The following is a 14,963-nucleotide window of genomic DNA, read 5'->3' as shown; positions in this document are numbered from 1 at the left end:
ACTACTAGTTCTTTTTTTCTTGCCTTTAGTGTTCAATCTCGCCAGCCCCAAATCTCACTCCCCCAAGCCTATGCTCTCTCCAGGTCGTAAGTCTGAGGGGCGAAAGGGAAGTTTGGGAGTGATAATGTATGGGTTTTTGAACTTGCCTAGGTCCCTAGATACAGGCAAGCAGAAACTTCCCCACTGCAGAATCCTGTGTGTTTTAGGATTTGTAGGAGAGAAAGGTTGCAGGTGGGAAAGGAAATGCCTCATCTTTTCAATGTCCATGGCTTGGGATTTTGGTACGGAGTATAAGACTTTGCATGGTCATTTCTGTGGCTTAGCTCTTCACTGCCCAAACACAGAAAACAGGAACTCTTGGTTTGAGTCATTGTGAATTTGAGGTTGTTATTTAGGATTTTTTCCCCCTTGGATTTGCTAGAGAGAATGTCCTTGGCAGGAGTCAGTGCTTATTGCTTGGAGGGATCTCAGGTGATCTAGTCCCTGTCCTTTTATTCATCTGATGAGAACCCTGGGCACTTGAGGGAGCTGTCATGCCCACATTTCTGGCATGGCTGGGGTCACAATACAGACGTCTGGACTCTCCCTCCCCTCAGAGCTGAAGTCCATGGCTTCCCTCCACACAAACCTTCTTGCTTCTTTCTTATGACCAGGTTAGTTCCTCAAGAACACCTGGCCCTCTGCTGTTGGTAGATGCTGTGAAAGATGCAGCTGGTGGCAGTGGCCACAACTTACCTATTGCATAAACTCACGGAGCATGTTATCAGGTATGGACAGGTGTACACGGGGTGGGCTGGAGCATGCTGGGTACTTCCAACAAGGAGAAACAACAGTGGTAACTCAACTTCTCCATTCGTAAATGGAGAATACAGTGAAATACTAAGGATTTCACTAGAGTTCAGGAAGAAATGACAGTTTGGTGACAGGTTCTCACACACCTAGTGTGATTATTACCTGTAGAGCCTGAGGCCTTCAAAGAGAGTCAGGCCTGGTTATTTGGGCCACAAAGGCTAGTGTATAGCTGCTCTCAGCTGGATGACAAGGAGTGTTTATTTTGTCTTTACTTTTAATCTAGTCCTGTTGGAGCTGTTACTCTATGTAGTGAGTGCCAAAGTCTTTTTTTTTTTTTTTTTTGAGAAGTGAACTGTTGATCCTCAACTGCAGTGCCTGTGCCTGATTAGCCCAGCTGGTCCATCTGCCAAATGTTATTCCTTGGAATACTCGTAAACCTACAATATTTGCTCTGGTGAAGCAGAGAGCTTAAGGTCTCAGACAAGTAGTTGGCCACCTAAATTGTTGAGTGTAGATCCAAATAATTTAGTAAAAACCATTTCCTCCTCTCTGTTCCCACAGTCCTACTTATCTTTTGATACTTATCACAGAAAAAATACCCGAGCTTATCTTACTCCTGTGCTCCTGTGCAGAGAAAGACAATGAACTATTACTTGGTGATAAACATCTTTTAAAATCTTCATCATAAGGCAGCAGGTCCAATTATCCATTTGTTTTGTTTGTTTAGCAAGTCTCAGACCTATGTGGGACAATTATCCATTTCATAAGAAACTAGTAATCATTTCCAATTTTGAGAAAAAGCTAAAGGAATTGACAGTGTTAAATTAAGAGAAGACTGGGAGAGGGATTTAGAACCTTCTTTTTTTCTTTCTTTCTTTCCTTTTTTTTTTTTTTTAAGACAAGGTGTTGCTCTGTCTCCCAGGCTAAAGTGCAGTGGCATGGTCATAGCTCACAACTTTGAACTCCTGGGCTCCAATGATCCTCCTGCCTTGGCCTCCCAAAGTGCTGGGATTACAGGTGTGAGCCACTGCACCTGGCCTAGTACCTTCTTAATGGGTCCTGGAATAGCACATCACGATTACAACTTCAATTAATTTTTTTTTCTTATTTTTGACCACTATACTAGTGAGGATACAACTTCAATTACTACTAGCCATCATTAATTGTTTGCTATGTGTTGAAGCTCTGCTGGGTACCCTATATTCATGGTAGGTGCTATTTATTATATTCATTTGATAAAGGAAGAAATTGGGGCCTAGATAGTTTATGTAACTTGCTGAGGTCAAGAGAATGGCAGAGTTGGAGTCAGAACTTGGTCCAATTGGCTCTACCAGGAAAGTTCTCTTGAAGATATATGTGCCACTATAACATTTATTTATTTGGCATTGTATAGGTCTTTATTATTCAGTCATTCTTTCAATTTAAAACTCCTATATTGGGACCATTTTGTCTATAGGATAAAACTCATGATGTTTGATATGAAAAAAAGTGTGTTTAAAGCAGTGTTTCGTATTGTTATTATAAAAGTACTAACATAATCATGGTAAAATATTTAGAGTATGGGAGTTATAAAGTAAAAATACTCTTTCTTCTGTATCTCTCCAGTATTTTCTAGATATGTGAAAAGCACACATTTTTGCGTGTGCATATATAATATGTATGTATAGTGTATTCACACTTGAAGTTTTTTTTCAACCTGGTTGAGATCATACTGTACAAACTCTTATGCACCTTGAATGTTTCACTTAATGCGTCTTGGAGACAGTCCCACATCGACTCATATAGGGCCAACTTCCTCTTCACAATATCTATATAGTACTCGATTTAATGGATTGACCATAATTTATTTAATCAATCAATTCCTTATTGATGGACATTTAGGGCAGTTTCTGTTTGTTTTATTGTTTTTGTTTTGGGTTTTGAACAGTGATTGGTGAATATCCTCATTCATGCATCTGGATATACTACTGCAAGTACTAATCCTAGACAGGGAATTGCTGTGTCAAGGAGAATATTCGCTTTAAATGCTGGTAATTACTGTGAAATGGCCCCCTAAAGCGAGTACACTGATTTAACTCCCCTTGACAATGTTTGGGTGTACAAGGCATTTTGCACTTGGGCTCTGCAAATCTTTATTGCCTCAAATCTTATCATCCTTTGCTTCAGCCAAGCCAAATAGTTCTTCCAAGAACACGTCATTTCCTTTCACAGCCTTTTACTTGTGTATGTTTTGTACTCTTTCTTCTCTATACAAATTCTATTGAATTGAGTTCTTTTTATGTTTTAAGTTTTAAGGCCCGAGTCACATAGACCTAAGCCACTTTGGAGAAAAGTTGGGTCTGCCTTTTAACCACTGGGCCTGGCCTTCAGGGACCCTGTTTCTGGGCGGTGACTCAGGGACAAAAGGAAATCAACTGGTGTTGAAAAGTCTTGAAGCAAAATATTAAACATATGCATAAAATCAGCCCATGATCTGGCACTTCCCCTCTGTTCTCAATCATCAATATAAAGAAAGTAGAGCTCTCTTTAAATGCAAAATCCTAATTCCCACTATCTGTAGGCTATAGGGCAGAATCTATCTACCTGCCTACCTATGTAATCTATTCTATCTGAGCATTTACTGAGCAACTATTGTGTGCCTATTACAGAGACAAGATCTGTACTGTGAGGATAATGACTGAGGTGTGGACAAGCTGATGAGGGCATTATTAGCATTCTGCGCGGGATTGGTGTATTGTGAAGGTAGAGTGGTGGTTTTCACAAGAAGTCTTCTCAGTAGGGTGACCGAACTTCTCCTACATTTCTGCCTGAGACTTTTCTGATTTAAAAACTGATATCCCCATGCCCCTAGAACCTCCCTCAGTCCCAGGCAAACTAGGACAGTTGTTCATCCCAGAGGCAGGAATGGGACAATGGAATGGATAGTTAGGAATTGGCACACAATTAAGATGCACAGTCTGCTCAGCCAGGGTAAAGGTCCCTAGCTGTTTGTGACCTACCGTCCAGAAAATGCACAGCCTGTTGTTTTGTTTGTTTCTCCTCTGTCTGGAAAGTGCACATTCAGATGCATCAGGATGAAAGTGCAGTATGTTCCTGAGATTATTTTTTAGCAAATGTTATGTAGGAAGTCATGGAATAGGGAACTTTCTAAGGAAATAATTAATGCATTTTGAAATCATGGTTTCCTTTTCATTTAAAAAAAAATCTGTCTGTAGGCATTAAACTAACCAATTCCCCAAAGGATAATCTAAGAATAGGCTTTAAAAAACACCTCTTGGCTGAACTATTCTACAGTTTCAGTGACCCACACAATGTTGAGGGGAAGTTCATTTCTCGGTAGAGATGGAGCCATTGAGTCCTCATTTAACCACGACTTATTTGCTTTTCTGTATTTTTTATTAGTGTTCCTTCCTCTTTTTATCTTGGGGAGAGTCTCCCTCTAATTTGGTCTTTTCCTTTCCATATATTGTTGTCATTATAAGAGACGGTGGAGGCCAGCAGACTGGTTAATGGTCTATGCAGAAGGAATAATGTAACTTCAGTGTTATTTGGGAGCAGGTGTCAAAATAGTGTTTCTAAATGATGCTTCTAATATGTGCATTTAAAAATAATGTTTGAAGTATCATAATTTTACATCAGGTGCAAGAAATGACTTCATGCCTTTGTGAATAGCAGATAAACACAGTTAAAAGTGATTAATGCATACATTGCTCATGGCAATGTAACTTGGGAAAGCCACTGGGGGTAGCTTGGCAGTAGGTAGCTGCATTTAGCTAAAGCAAGAGAGGCTGTCAGGACTTGAGGCACTGACGATATACTGGGGTAAAAATCAGAATGTGTTGTTTTAGTATTTCTCAGCATTGTAGGTGGGACTGGAAATTAGTGCTTTTTCCACTGGAAAATGGCTAAATGGCTGCCATCTGCAGCACTTAGAGCAAGTGAGCTGAATCTGTATTATCTCAGATGAAGAGGTTTGCAAGGTGTATTGTTGAAGGAGAAAAGGAAGCTGCAGAGCAATACGTTACAGGCTGTGACACATATATGCACGTATTCACGTCAATGCAAAGACAATGACTCGAAGACTATGAACCTACAACAGCAGCTGTCTCTGGGGAGGAGGATAGAAAGGAGATTCTACCTCTGTAATGTAGCTTTTACAAGGAGAACATATTCATGTATGTGATGGGAGAAAGGCCAGGGTTTAAGTTGCCTATGATGTAACAATCCCATTTTTCTTCTCCTTCTCCCTCTTCACCTCCTTGCTCCCCCCGTCATCTTCTTTTCTTCCTTTTACTTGTATGTTTGACAAGAGGAAAAGCCGCTGTTAAATCGTAAAGCCATGAAACAGGTCATATGTGCACAGTGTGCAATGCACAGCATGTGATGCAATTCAGAATTTTTAGATGCTAATCTAGGAGTTAAGCCAAGGTGGTGAGAATGTGGTTGGCTGGGTTGAAGGTGAACATCAGCTGGGGGCAGTGGAAGGAGCCCAAGGCGGTGCTGGTGGCTGAATGCTGGCCCCAGAGGCCCTGTGTGTGGTGCTGGCCTCTCGGAACTCAGCCAGCCTTGGAGCCTTTCTGGGCCTTCAACTGTATTCCCGTGTATAACAAGGGATGGTTTTAAGATCTTTCTTAAAAGATCCTTTTTAAAAAGATCCTCATAAGAATCTCTGATTCTTTAAATGATTCTGTTGAAAGTTGAAGGCTTCGATCATAACAATGAACAAAAGCTTACTGCTTATACAGTACCTAGACCCTTGTCCTGATTCCCCTTACCTGCTTCTTGGTAATTGAAAATTGGCCACATTTCTAAGGCTGGAGACCGCTTACCACCTGGGACATCTCAGACAATTTATCTGTACTCTCACCCAAGGTCACCAGTAGCCACAGGGCTCCTAGGTGGGAAAGAGAAAGATCCACATCAAGAGTGGACCAACTAGAAAAGGTTCCCTTTCTCTAGAATGATGCGGCCCCGCTTAGGTAATTCAGTCCAGGATTTTAACCCAAGGCAGCAGCCCTGCTCCGATCCTGACCCTGGCAAAGGACCTTGTTCTCTTCCCTTGATTTGCTTTCTGTCTCTCCCACCCTATCCTTCTTCCCTTTCTAAAAGCTGTTATTCCTGGCCCCTCTGCTCCCCAGGTGGTGACAGGGGCAGGCATTAGCCCCTGAGGTTGCCAGTCCTTACTTGTACTTCACCTCGAGCTCTGGGGCTTGCCCAAGCATTTTATTTTCTTGTGCACCAGTGTGACTTCTTAGGTCTGGGAAAGCCCTTTGGCCCTGCCCCTCAGGCCAGATCAGGTGCCCGCCCTCATGGTTCCTTTGAGGCCTCCTCTAAGTGACTTTTCTGTATTGACCACTCTTTTCTTCCAAAAGCCCTGCCCTCTTGGCTTTCCAGACTTCATCTACCCCATCTTCCTATCACTGACTGTGTTTGTTTTGTTTTGTTTTGTTTTAGGCCAGGACCCCTCCCCATTTTTGTTGCTCACTTAGACTTGCTCATTTGGACTTCGCTGTTTGCACATTCAACTCGCTTCCTCTGCGTGCACAGGCTGTGCGAGGAGCCCCTCACTCCACAATTACACATGAGACCTAAGAAGCCTAATGTCCCTACCACTTCATGCCTTCTAGGATAGCCTTAATTTAAAAACAAAAAACAGAGTATAACAAGTGTTGGCGAGGATGTGGAGAAATTAGAACGCTGTGCGTTACTGATGGGAAGGTGAAAAAAAAAAACAAAAAACTGCTGTGGAAAACAGTTTGGTGGTTCCTCAATAAGTTAAACATGGAATTACCATATCACTCAGTGCCTTGGTCTATTCCTGCTGCTATAACAAAATACCTTAAACTGGGTAATTTATAACAAAAGGAATCTATTTCTTACAGTTCTAGAGGCTGGGAAGTCCAAGATAAAGGTACTGCCAGGTTTGGGGTCTGGGAGGGCTCCCTGCTTCAAAGGTGGTGCCTCTTGTACCCTCCTATGGTGGAAAGGGCAAACAACTCTCTCGCACATCTTTGTAAGAGCGCTGATCCAATTTATGAGAGCTCTGCTTTCATGACCTAATCTCCTCTCAAAGGTCCCACATCGTAACACAGTCATGCAGTGGGGATACATCCTGAGAAATGCATGGTCAGGTGATTTTGTTGTTCTGTGAACGTCATGCAGTGTACTTACACTAACTTGGATGGTATAACCTACTGCACACCTAGGCTATATGGTACAGCCTATTGCTCCTAGGCTACAAACCTGTACAGCATGTTACTGTACTGCATGCTGTAGGCAATTTAACACAATGGTAAGTATTTATGTATCTAAACATAGAAAAGGTACAGTAAAAATACACTATAAAAGCTCCATTATAATCTTATAGGTCCACCATTGTAATAATATATATGGTCCATTATTGACTGAAATGGTGCATATGACTGTACTATCACATTGGTGATTAAGTTTCAACATATATGAATTTGGAGGCAGGGATGCATTCAGACCGTAGCACCCAGTAGCCATTAATGGATGAATGGATAAACAAAAAGTAGTACGTCCTCACCGTGGAGTATTCGGCCATAAAAAGGAATGGAGTACTGATACATGCTACGGTATGGATGAACCTTAAAAACATTATGCTAAGTAAAAGAAGCCAGATATAAAAGGTTATATATTATTTGATTCCACTTATGTGAGACATAGAATAAGTAAGTTCATAGAGACAAAAAGCAGGTTAGTGGTTGCAGGGTCCCGGGGAGGGGGGAGTGGGGACTGACTGCTTCACAGGAATGGGGTTTCTTTCTGAGGTGACAAAAACATTTTGGAACTAGATAGAGGTGATGATTACACACTATGAATGTACTAAATGCCACTGACTGTAAACTTTAAAATGGTTAGTTTTATGCTATGTTGAGTTTTACCTCAATTTTTAAAATTCAGGAAAAAAAAGCTGGCTATGAGTCCCTAACAAAACAAAACAAAACAAGCAAAAAATAAATTAAAAAAAATTAGGGAATTAGGGGTGAGGTTCTAGGTTAGAATTACATTGTCTAATACAGCAGTCACTGGCCACATGGGGCCACTGAGCACAGGAAGTTTGGCTGGCCCAAACTGAGGCTTGCTCTAGGTGTGAAATTTATACTGAACTTCAAAGCCTTGGTATGGACAAAAGAATGTAAAATATCTCATCTATGATATTTTAATAATGACTACATGTTCAAATGACAATATTTTGAATATATTGCAATCAATATGATATATTAATAAAAATTTTAAAAAACCTGAATGCTCCTGGAGACAATAGAGAGGCTTAAGTGCACACTAAAGTCTGCATGATAAAATGTCATTTTAATGCTGGGAAGAAACTTTCAAATATGATCTTGACCTAAAAACAGGTTTGGATTAGGGAGAGAAAGCTGACAAAGGACAACTAAAGGGCAAACTGCAAAGAGTCCCCTCTCCACGCAGGTGCAGGGGAAAAGGCTGGCCTAGCTGGTGGAGGATTATTGGGAGCTGTAACGTGTCTAATTCTTCTTACCCCTTCATTAAACTGTTTTACCATTGTTTAGTACAGGCCTTATCTTTAAAAATGTAAGTGCAGTCAGACACGGTGGCATGTGCCTGTAGTCCAGCCACTCGGAAGGCTGAGGAGGGAGGATCCCTCGAGCCCAGGAGTTTGTGGCCAGCCTGGGCAACATAGCAAGACCCTGTCTCTTAAAAAAACATTTTAAAAAAAGTAAATGCAAGTAAATTAGAATGCGTCATAATTAATCTTACAGACAAACAATAGCAGTTACTGGTTCTTTGACTCAAGAGATGATCCTGGGTACCCTTCATAGATTTCAGTGCTTTTATAGCTGCTCCTACAATCAGAGAGACAGCAAGGAACCCCTTAAATGGTCGTGTGGTCGTTAAAGAAGTTTTAAGTTTTCTTGGTTGTATATCCACAATAAGAAAAAAAAAAGTGCAGGACCTTAAATAAGATGCATGGCTATATTTATCCCAGTTTTCAAAGGACACACTTGGAGCAAGCTGCTTTATTTTTTGCCCTTTTACTTAATATTCATCTTTTTTTTTTTTTTACATTCTTCCCCCCAGATCAGCAACGTCTTGTTTTTCATTTTACCGCCCATCTGCATGTGCTTGTTTCGTCAGTATGCAGCATGCTTCAACAGTGGCATCTACTTAATATGGACTCTTTTAGTTGTAGTGGGTAAGTGGATTCGCTTGGGAACGTGGACTGAACGGGAGGAAATGGGATTCCGCATACTTCCTGTCCCCTCTGAACATAATGTTTTGTAAACTCAAGTCACTCTGACGTCTTAGCAAATTTTTTCCCCGCTTGCTTGACGCCAAAAGGACTCTTTGAATGTGGGCTTGATAACAAGGTTGGCTATAACTATCACTTTCTTGCCTTTGAGACTTCATTTGTGTAATAGCTATTGGGGTTGTGCCAGCGCAATTTTATGAGAACATCTGAAGAAAGTCATGTGAAGCAATTGAACTCTGGTGAGACTGTGGTTTCTAATGGACTAAAATTAAAGAAAAAAATGTAGATGTTTGCTCCCTCATTGTTCTGTGAAATACTTGTATAATTTCCATTTCCTCCTACAGGCAAGTTGGGAATTCTTAGCGATGAGAGAATGTTGAGTTTTACGTACTGCCTGTTCCCATGAAGGCTCAGTGGGTGAAGACAGAGTGTGTGTAACCGTGGAGTTGTTAAAGTTCTCATGTGCTGATATTTGGGCTCTGGTTGAAGTCCTCTTTCTAGACTTGAGGGCTGCATGGCTGGGTGGTGTGAGTTTCTTTCTTCAGTTTCTTTTTTCAGAGAGATAGAGTGATCTGGTGGTTGTGATAGCAGTTGGTGAAAGGGCCATCCCTTAAGCAGTGTATTGAATTTGTGAGTCTCTTCTTCTGTGGTGACCTTTTTTATTGGTTGTAATTTATTCTAGGAATTGGATCCGTCTACTTCCATGCAACCCTTAGTTTCCTGGGTCAGATGCTTGATGAGCTTGCAATCCTTTGGGTTCTGATGTGTGCTCTGGCCATGTGGTTCCCCAGAAGGTATCTACCAAAGATTTTTCGGAATGACAGGTAAGGTTGTGCTAAACATTTTGCATTTACCACTAGATGCAGTATCCAATATAATGATGCATATACCAAGAACCATAACATGTGGTTGACCTCAGCCTTGTGATGAGCTTATCATATACTTTAATATCCACTGGTTGTTTTTATGATATGACAGTATAAATAAACTGACAGATACAAGAGGAAATTTTAATAATGCTTGGGGAAGAATTTATATAATATTAGGGACAAAAAGTCAAATATCTCCCTTGTTTGATGTGAGCAAGAGTGGAAAGACCTTCAGTGGGGGCAAAAGTACTGGGTGGTTATTCAAAGATGTTTGATTTTCCGCTAGAACATTTCCTTAAGAGCAATCTAACTCCACTAGTTTTATACATCTGAAGTAAAATCCACACCGATGAGTTGGTTCTTGGACCTACGGATGCTGTAGTTTTCAAATTGCATTTTTTTTTTTTTTTTTTGCTTCTGACAAGAGTTATGCATGCAACACACACACACACACACACACACACACACACACACACACACACACACACACACACACACACACACACTCATTCTCTCTCTCTCTCTCTTTCTCTCATATACTGTATATATCTCCAAGCTGGAAACCCAGAATTTCAGGAGCACGTATATTTTAATATCCGTTGTTTTAGGGTTTGTGGTTATTCATCCAATAAATATTTTCAAACACTTATTTTTGTTGTTGTTGTTCCTATATGATTCAATTTAGAGGATGTTAAACATGAACAAAACAAAGCTATGCTGTTGGAAGTCAGGATAGGAACACCTACTTTCTACTATGTATTTTTCCAGGTAGTAGAATACCGTGGTAAACAAAACAGCAGTCTCTGCCTCTAATGAGCTTACACTGAAGTTGGGAAGATTATAATTCAACAAACAAACAAGCAAATAAATAATATAATATTAAGGTGTGCTAAGTGCTGTGATGAAAAGTGAAGCTGGCAAGAGTATATATGGTGACTTGGGGTGCTGATTTAGAGTTTGATCAGAAAAAGCCTTTCTGAGGAGCTATGTGAGGTTTGATAGTATCTGAAGGCACGGAGGAGAGTCAGCATAATAAAGATGAGATGTTTCCAGAACACATTACCCATGTATTTCTCTATAGCTGTGGTTCCCAATCCCTGGGCTTGGACTGGTACCAGTCTGTGGCCTATTAGGAACTAAGCTACACAGCAGGAGGTGAGTGGCAGGCGGATGAGTGGTGGGTGAGCCAGTGAAGCTTCATCTGTATTTACAGCCGCTCCCCATTGCTCGCATAACTGCCTGAGCTCTGCCTCCTGTCAGATCAGCAGCAGCATTAGATTCTTGTAGGACTGTGAACCCTACTCTAAACTATGCACGTGAGGGGTCTAGGTAGCGTGCTCCTTATGAGAGTCTAATGCCTGATGATCTGAGGTGGAGCTGAGGTGGTGATGCTAGCACTAGGGAGCGGCTGCAAATACAGATTATCATTAGCAGAGAGGTTTGACTGCACAGAGACCATAATGAATCAATTGCTTGCAGACTCATATCAAAACCCTGTCAGTGAGTGGCAAGTGACAATTAAGCTATACTGGTGGCAGGCTTTATAGTGGCAAATGAGCATCTTACTTCAATTGTAAAGCTACATCTGGTGGCAGCCTTTAAGTCAGAATCTGACACTTATTTTAGTCCGTGCATGGCCTGCCCATTATTTTATTTACCACTTCCATCCACACCTCCTTCCTGCACTGCGCACTTGTCTCAGTTACAGTTTTGGTAAGCCCACAAGCTAACCCTAGCAAAAATGAGTAAATAACAAACATTGCTGGAGAGCTTCTTTGAAAAAGGGGAAAGACCCAATGATGAGATGGCAGAAGACTCTGGGACTGCCAACAAAATGAAAGCTGCATTTAAAAGAAAATACCAAGAGTCCTACTTAAATTACAGGTTCATTGCAATGGGTATTCACATTCTCTAAGCCCACTTTGTATAATATGTGGAAACTGGCTGTCCCATGAAGCCATGAAACCTTCAAAACTGCTTTGCCACATAGAGACCAAGCACCCTGCATTAAAAGACAAGCCTTTGCAGTTTTTGAAAAGAAAGAAACGTGAACATGAAGAGCAGAAGCAATTATTGAAGGCCACCACTTCATCAAACGTGTCTGCACTGAGAGCAACATTCTTAGTGGCTAATGGCATTGCTAAAGCTAAGAAGCCCTTTACTTTCATCAAGAGTTGATCCTGCCTGCTGCTAAGGACATTTGCAGTGAACTTTTAGGAGAGGCTGCAGTTCAAAAGGTAGCACGTGTTCTTCTTTTGGCAAGCACCATACCTAGACGAATTGATGAAATAGAGATATTTAGGCATGATTGTTAGGATTATTGAGTCACCGTGATATGCAATCCAGTTTGACGAGTCTACTAATATTGATAACAAGGCAACAATGTTTTTGTGTGATATATTTTTCAGGAGGATGTGCACCAGGGTATGTTATGTGCACTTTTGTTGCCAACCAACACCACAGCTGCAGAACTATTCAAGTCTTTGAATGATTGCATATCAGGAAAACTGAGTTGGTCATTTTGTGTCAGTGGATGCACGGAGTGGGCCGCTGCCATGACTGGATGGCTTTCTGGTTTCACTACTCGGGTCAAGGAAATCTCTTCTGAATGTGCATCTGTGCACTGTGTCGTCCATAGAGAAATGCTGCCTAGCAGAAAAATGTCACCTGAACTGAACAACGTTTTGCAGGATGTGATTAAAATTATCAACCACGTTAAAGTACATGCCCTTAACTCACATCTGTTCACACAGCTCTGTGAGGAGATGGATGCCAAGCACACATGTCTCCTCTTTTTTTTTGAGACAGAGTCTCACTCTGTCACCCTGGCTAGAGTGCTACGGCATCAGCCTAGCTCACAGCAACCTCAAACTCCTGAGCTCAAGCGATCCTCCTGCCTCAGCCTCCCAAGTAGCTGGGACTACATGTATGCGCCACCATGCCTGGCTAATTTTTTTCTCTCTATATATATATTTTAGTTGTCCATATAATTTCTTTCTATTTTTTAGTAGAGATGGGGTCCCACTCTTGCTCAGGCTGGTCTTGAACTCCGGAGCTCAAACGATCCACCTGCCTCGGCCTTCCGGAGTGCTAGGATTACAGGCGTGAGCCACTGCACCCGGCCACATGTCTTCTCTTATACACAGAAGTGAGATGGCTTTCTAAAGGTAGATCACTGGCTAGAGTTTTTGAGTTACGAGAGCTGCTCCAGGGATTTCATTTAGAAAAGCAGTCACCACTGGCAGCACATTTCAGTGACACAGAATGGGTTGCAAAACTCGCTTACTTGTGCGACATATAGAGCCTGCTCAACAAACTCAATCTGTCACTTCAGGGGAGAACGACAGATAAAGTGTTCAAGTTGGCAGATAAAGTGGCTGCATTCAAAGCCAAACTGGAATTATGGGGGTGACAAGTGAACATTGGGATTTTTGACATGTTTCAAACAGTGGAGATTTAGAAAGAGATTGAGCCAGGGCCATCTTTCTCCCAGCTGGTGCATGATCACCTATCTCAGCTTTCAAAAGAGTTGGAGCATTACTGCCCAAGCACAAAAGACCCCTGGACTGGGAAGGAATGGATCTGTGACCCGTTTGTGAATAAGCCAGGTGAATCAACTTTGTCGATCCTTAGAAGAGGATCCTTAGAAGAAGATCAACTGCTTGAGATTGCAGATGATGGTGGCCTTAAAAGTATGTTTGAGACAACTTCCAATCTCCATACGTTCTGGATTAAAGTCAAGGCAGAATATCCTGAGAGTGCCACAAAAGCACTGAAAAGCCTGCTTCCATTTCCAGCATCCTATCTTTGTGAAGTAGGGTTTTCTGCAGTGACAGCAACCAAAATGAGATTATGGAGTAGACTGGATATAAGCAACACACTTCAGGTGTCACTGTCTCCCATCACCCCCAGATGGGACCGACTAGTTGTAGGAAAACAATCTCAGGGCTCCCACTGATTCTGCATTATGGTGAGTTGTGTAATTATTTCATTGTGGATTATGATGTAATAATAATAGAAATAAAGTGCACAATAAGTGTAATGCATTTGAATCATCCAGAAACCATCCTCTCCACCCTTCCCTCATCCATGGAAAAATTGTCTTCCATGAAGCTGGTCCCTAGTGCCAAAAAGGTTGGGGACTGCTGCTCTATAGGACACTGTTTCATAAAAAAAAAATATATATATATATATATATATATATATATATATATATATGGATAATAGTCTAAAAATGTGGATTCAGTGAAGCAAGCTGTGTGTGCCCAGGGAAGAATTATGCCAGGAAAATGAAAGAATTTATTACAATTTTCCTGGTATTCTGAAAAGGAACAGGAGCTGCGCAGCTGTTAAAGACTAAGGATGCACTCTGTGGACAGAAGTGGAAAGTATCTGTGAAAAACGTTGGCTGCAAAAAGCACATTATAGAATTGTGTGTGTGTGTGATATCCTAATTTTAGAACGAACGAACTAAACTCTAAGTATATGTTTTTGTACGGGCACAAAAATGCCTGGCAGGTGAAAACACCAAACTTCTGCCATTGGCTATTCTTGAACATTGGAGTGGAGAGGAGCTTCCACTTTTACCTTTAATTGGAACTGGTCGAATTTTCTTTTTACACAAGGCACACATGTTAATTTTGCATACTAAAAATTTATTTTTAAATGAAGTAGGGAGAAAACATACTTTAAGTGGATTAGCTGTGTAGTCTTTATCCAAGGAAGCAGGATTTGAATTAAACAGTATTATCTTCCAGTGTGGTCGAGCAGATAGACATACCCTCAAGAAGGTTACTTATCAAAAAATGAGAGAGAGCGAGAGAGCAAGAGGGTGAGAGAGAGAAAGAGAGCTTTGTTTACGAGTAGAAGTTTGTGGTCTTAGATGAAATGTGGTTCTCCATCTTCCTGAAGCCTTTGAGAAAGTGTGCTTTAAAACGTGGCCAGATTGGTTTAGGCTGTGTCCAGTTTCTAGTCTTATTGTTTCGTTTCCTTGTTCAGCTTCAGGGGAAGTCTTGGGAGGTGAGGGAGGGCGTGAGGGCGTGAGGGCA

General features: G+C 41.3%; 1 protein-coding gene across 2 annotated transcripts in view; it reads left to right on the top strand.

Moving 5' to 3' along the window:
* Positions 1-14,963, top strand: part of ACER2 (alkaline ceramidase 2) — a 47,729-nt gene that overhangs the window by 9,130 nt on the left and 23,636 nt on the right. For both annotated transcript variants that reach the window (XM_045562704.1, XM_045562703.1), the window contains exons 2-3: positions 8,875-8,989; positions 9,729-9,870. In XM_045562704.1, coding sequence (XP_045418660.1) covers positions 8,914-8,989; positions 9,729-9,870 — 218 coding nt within the window. In that variant the 5' untranslated portion in view covers positions 8,875-8,913. The remainder of the gene's footprint in view (positions 1-8,874; positions 8,990-9,728; positions 9,871-14,963) is intronic.

Source organism: Lemur catta, chromosome 10 (assembly GCF_020740605.2).
Source record: "Lemur catta isolate mLemCat1 chromosome 10, mLemCat1.pri, whole genome shotgun sequence".
NCBI classification, from domain to species: Eukaryota; Metazoa; Chordata; class Mammalia; order Primates; family Lemuridae; genus Lemur; species Lemur catta.
The sequence above is the reverse complement of the archived record's forward strand: the minus strand, read 5'-3'. Positions and strand labels throughout refer to the sequence as shown.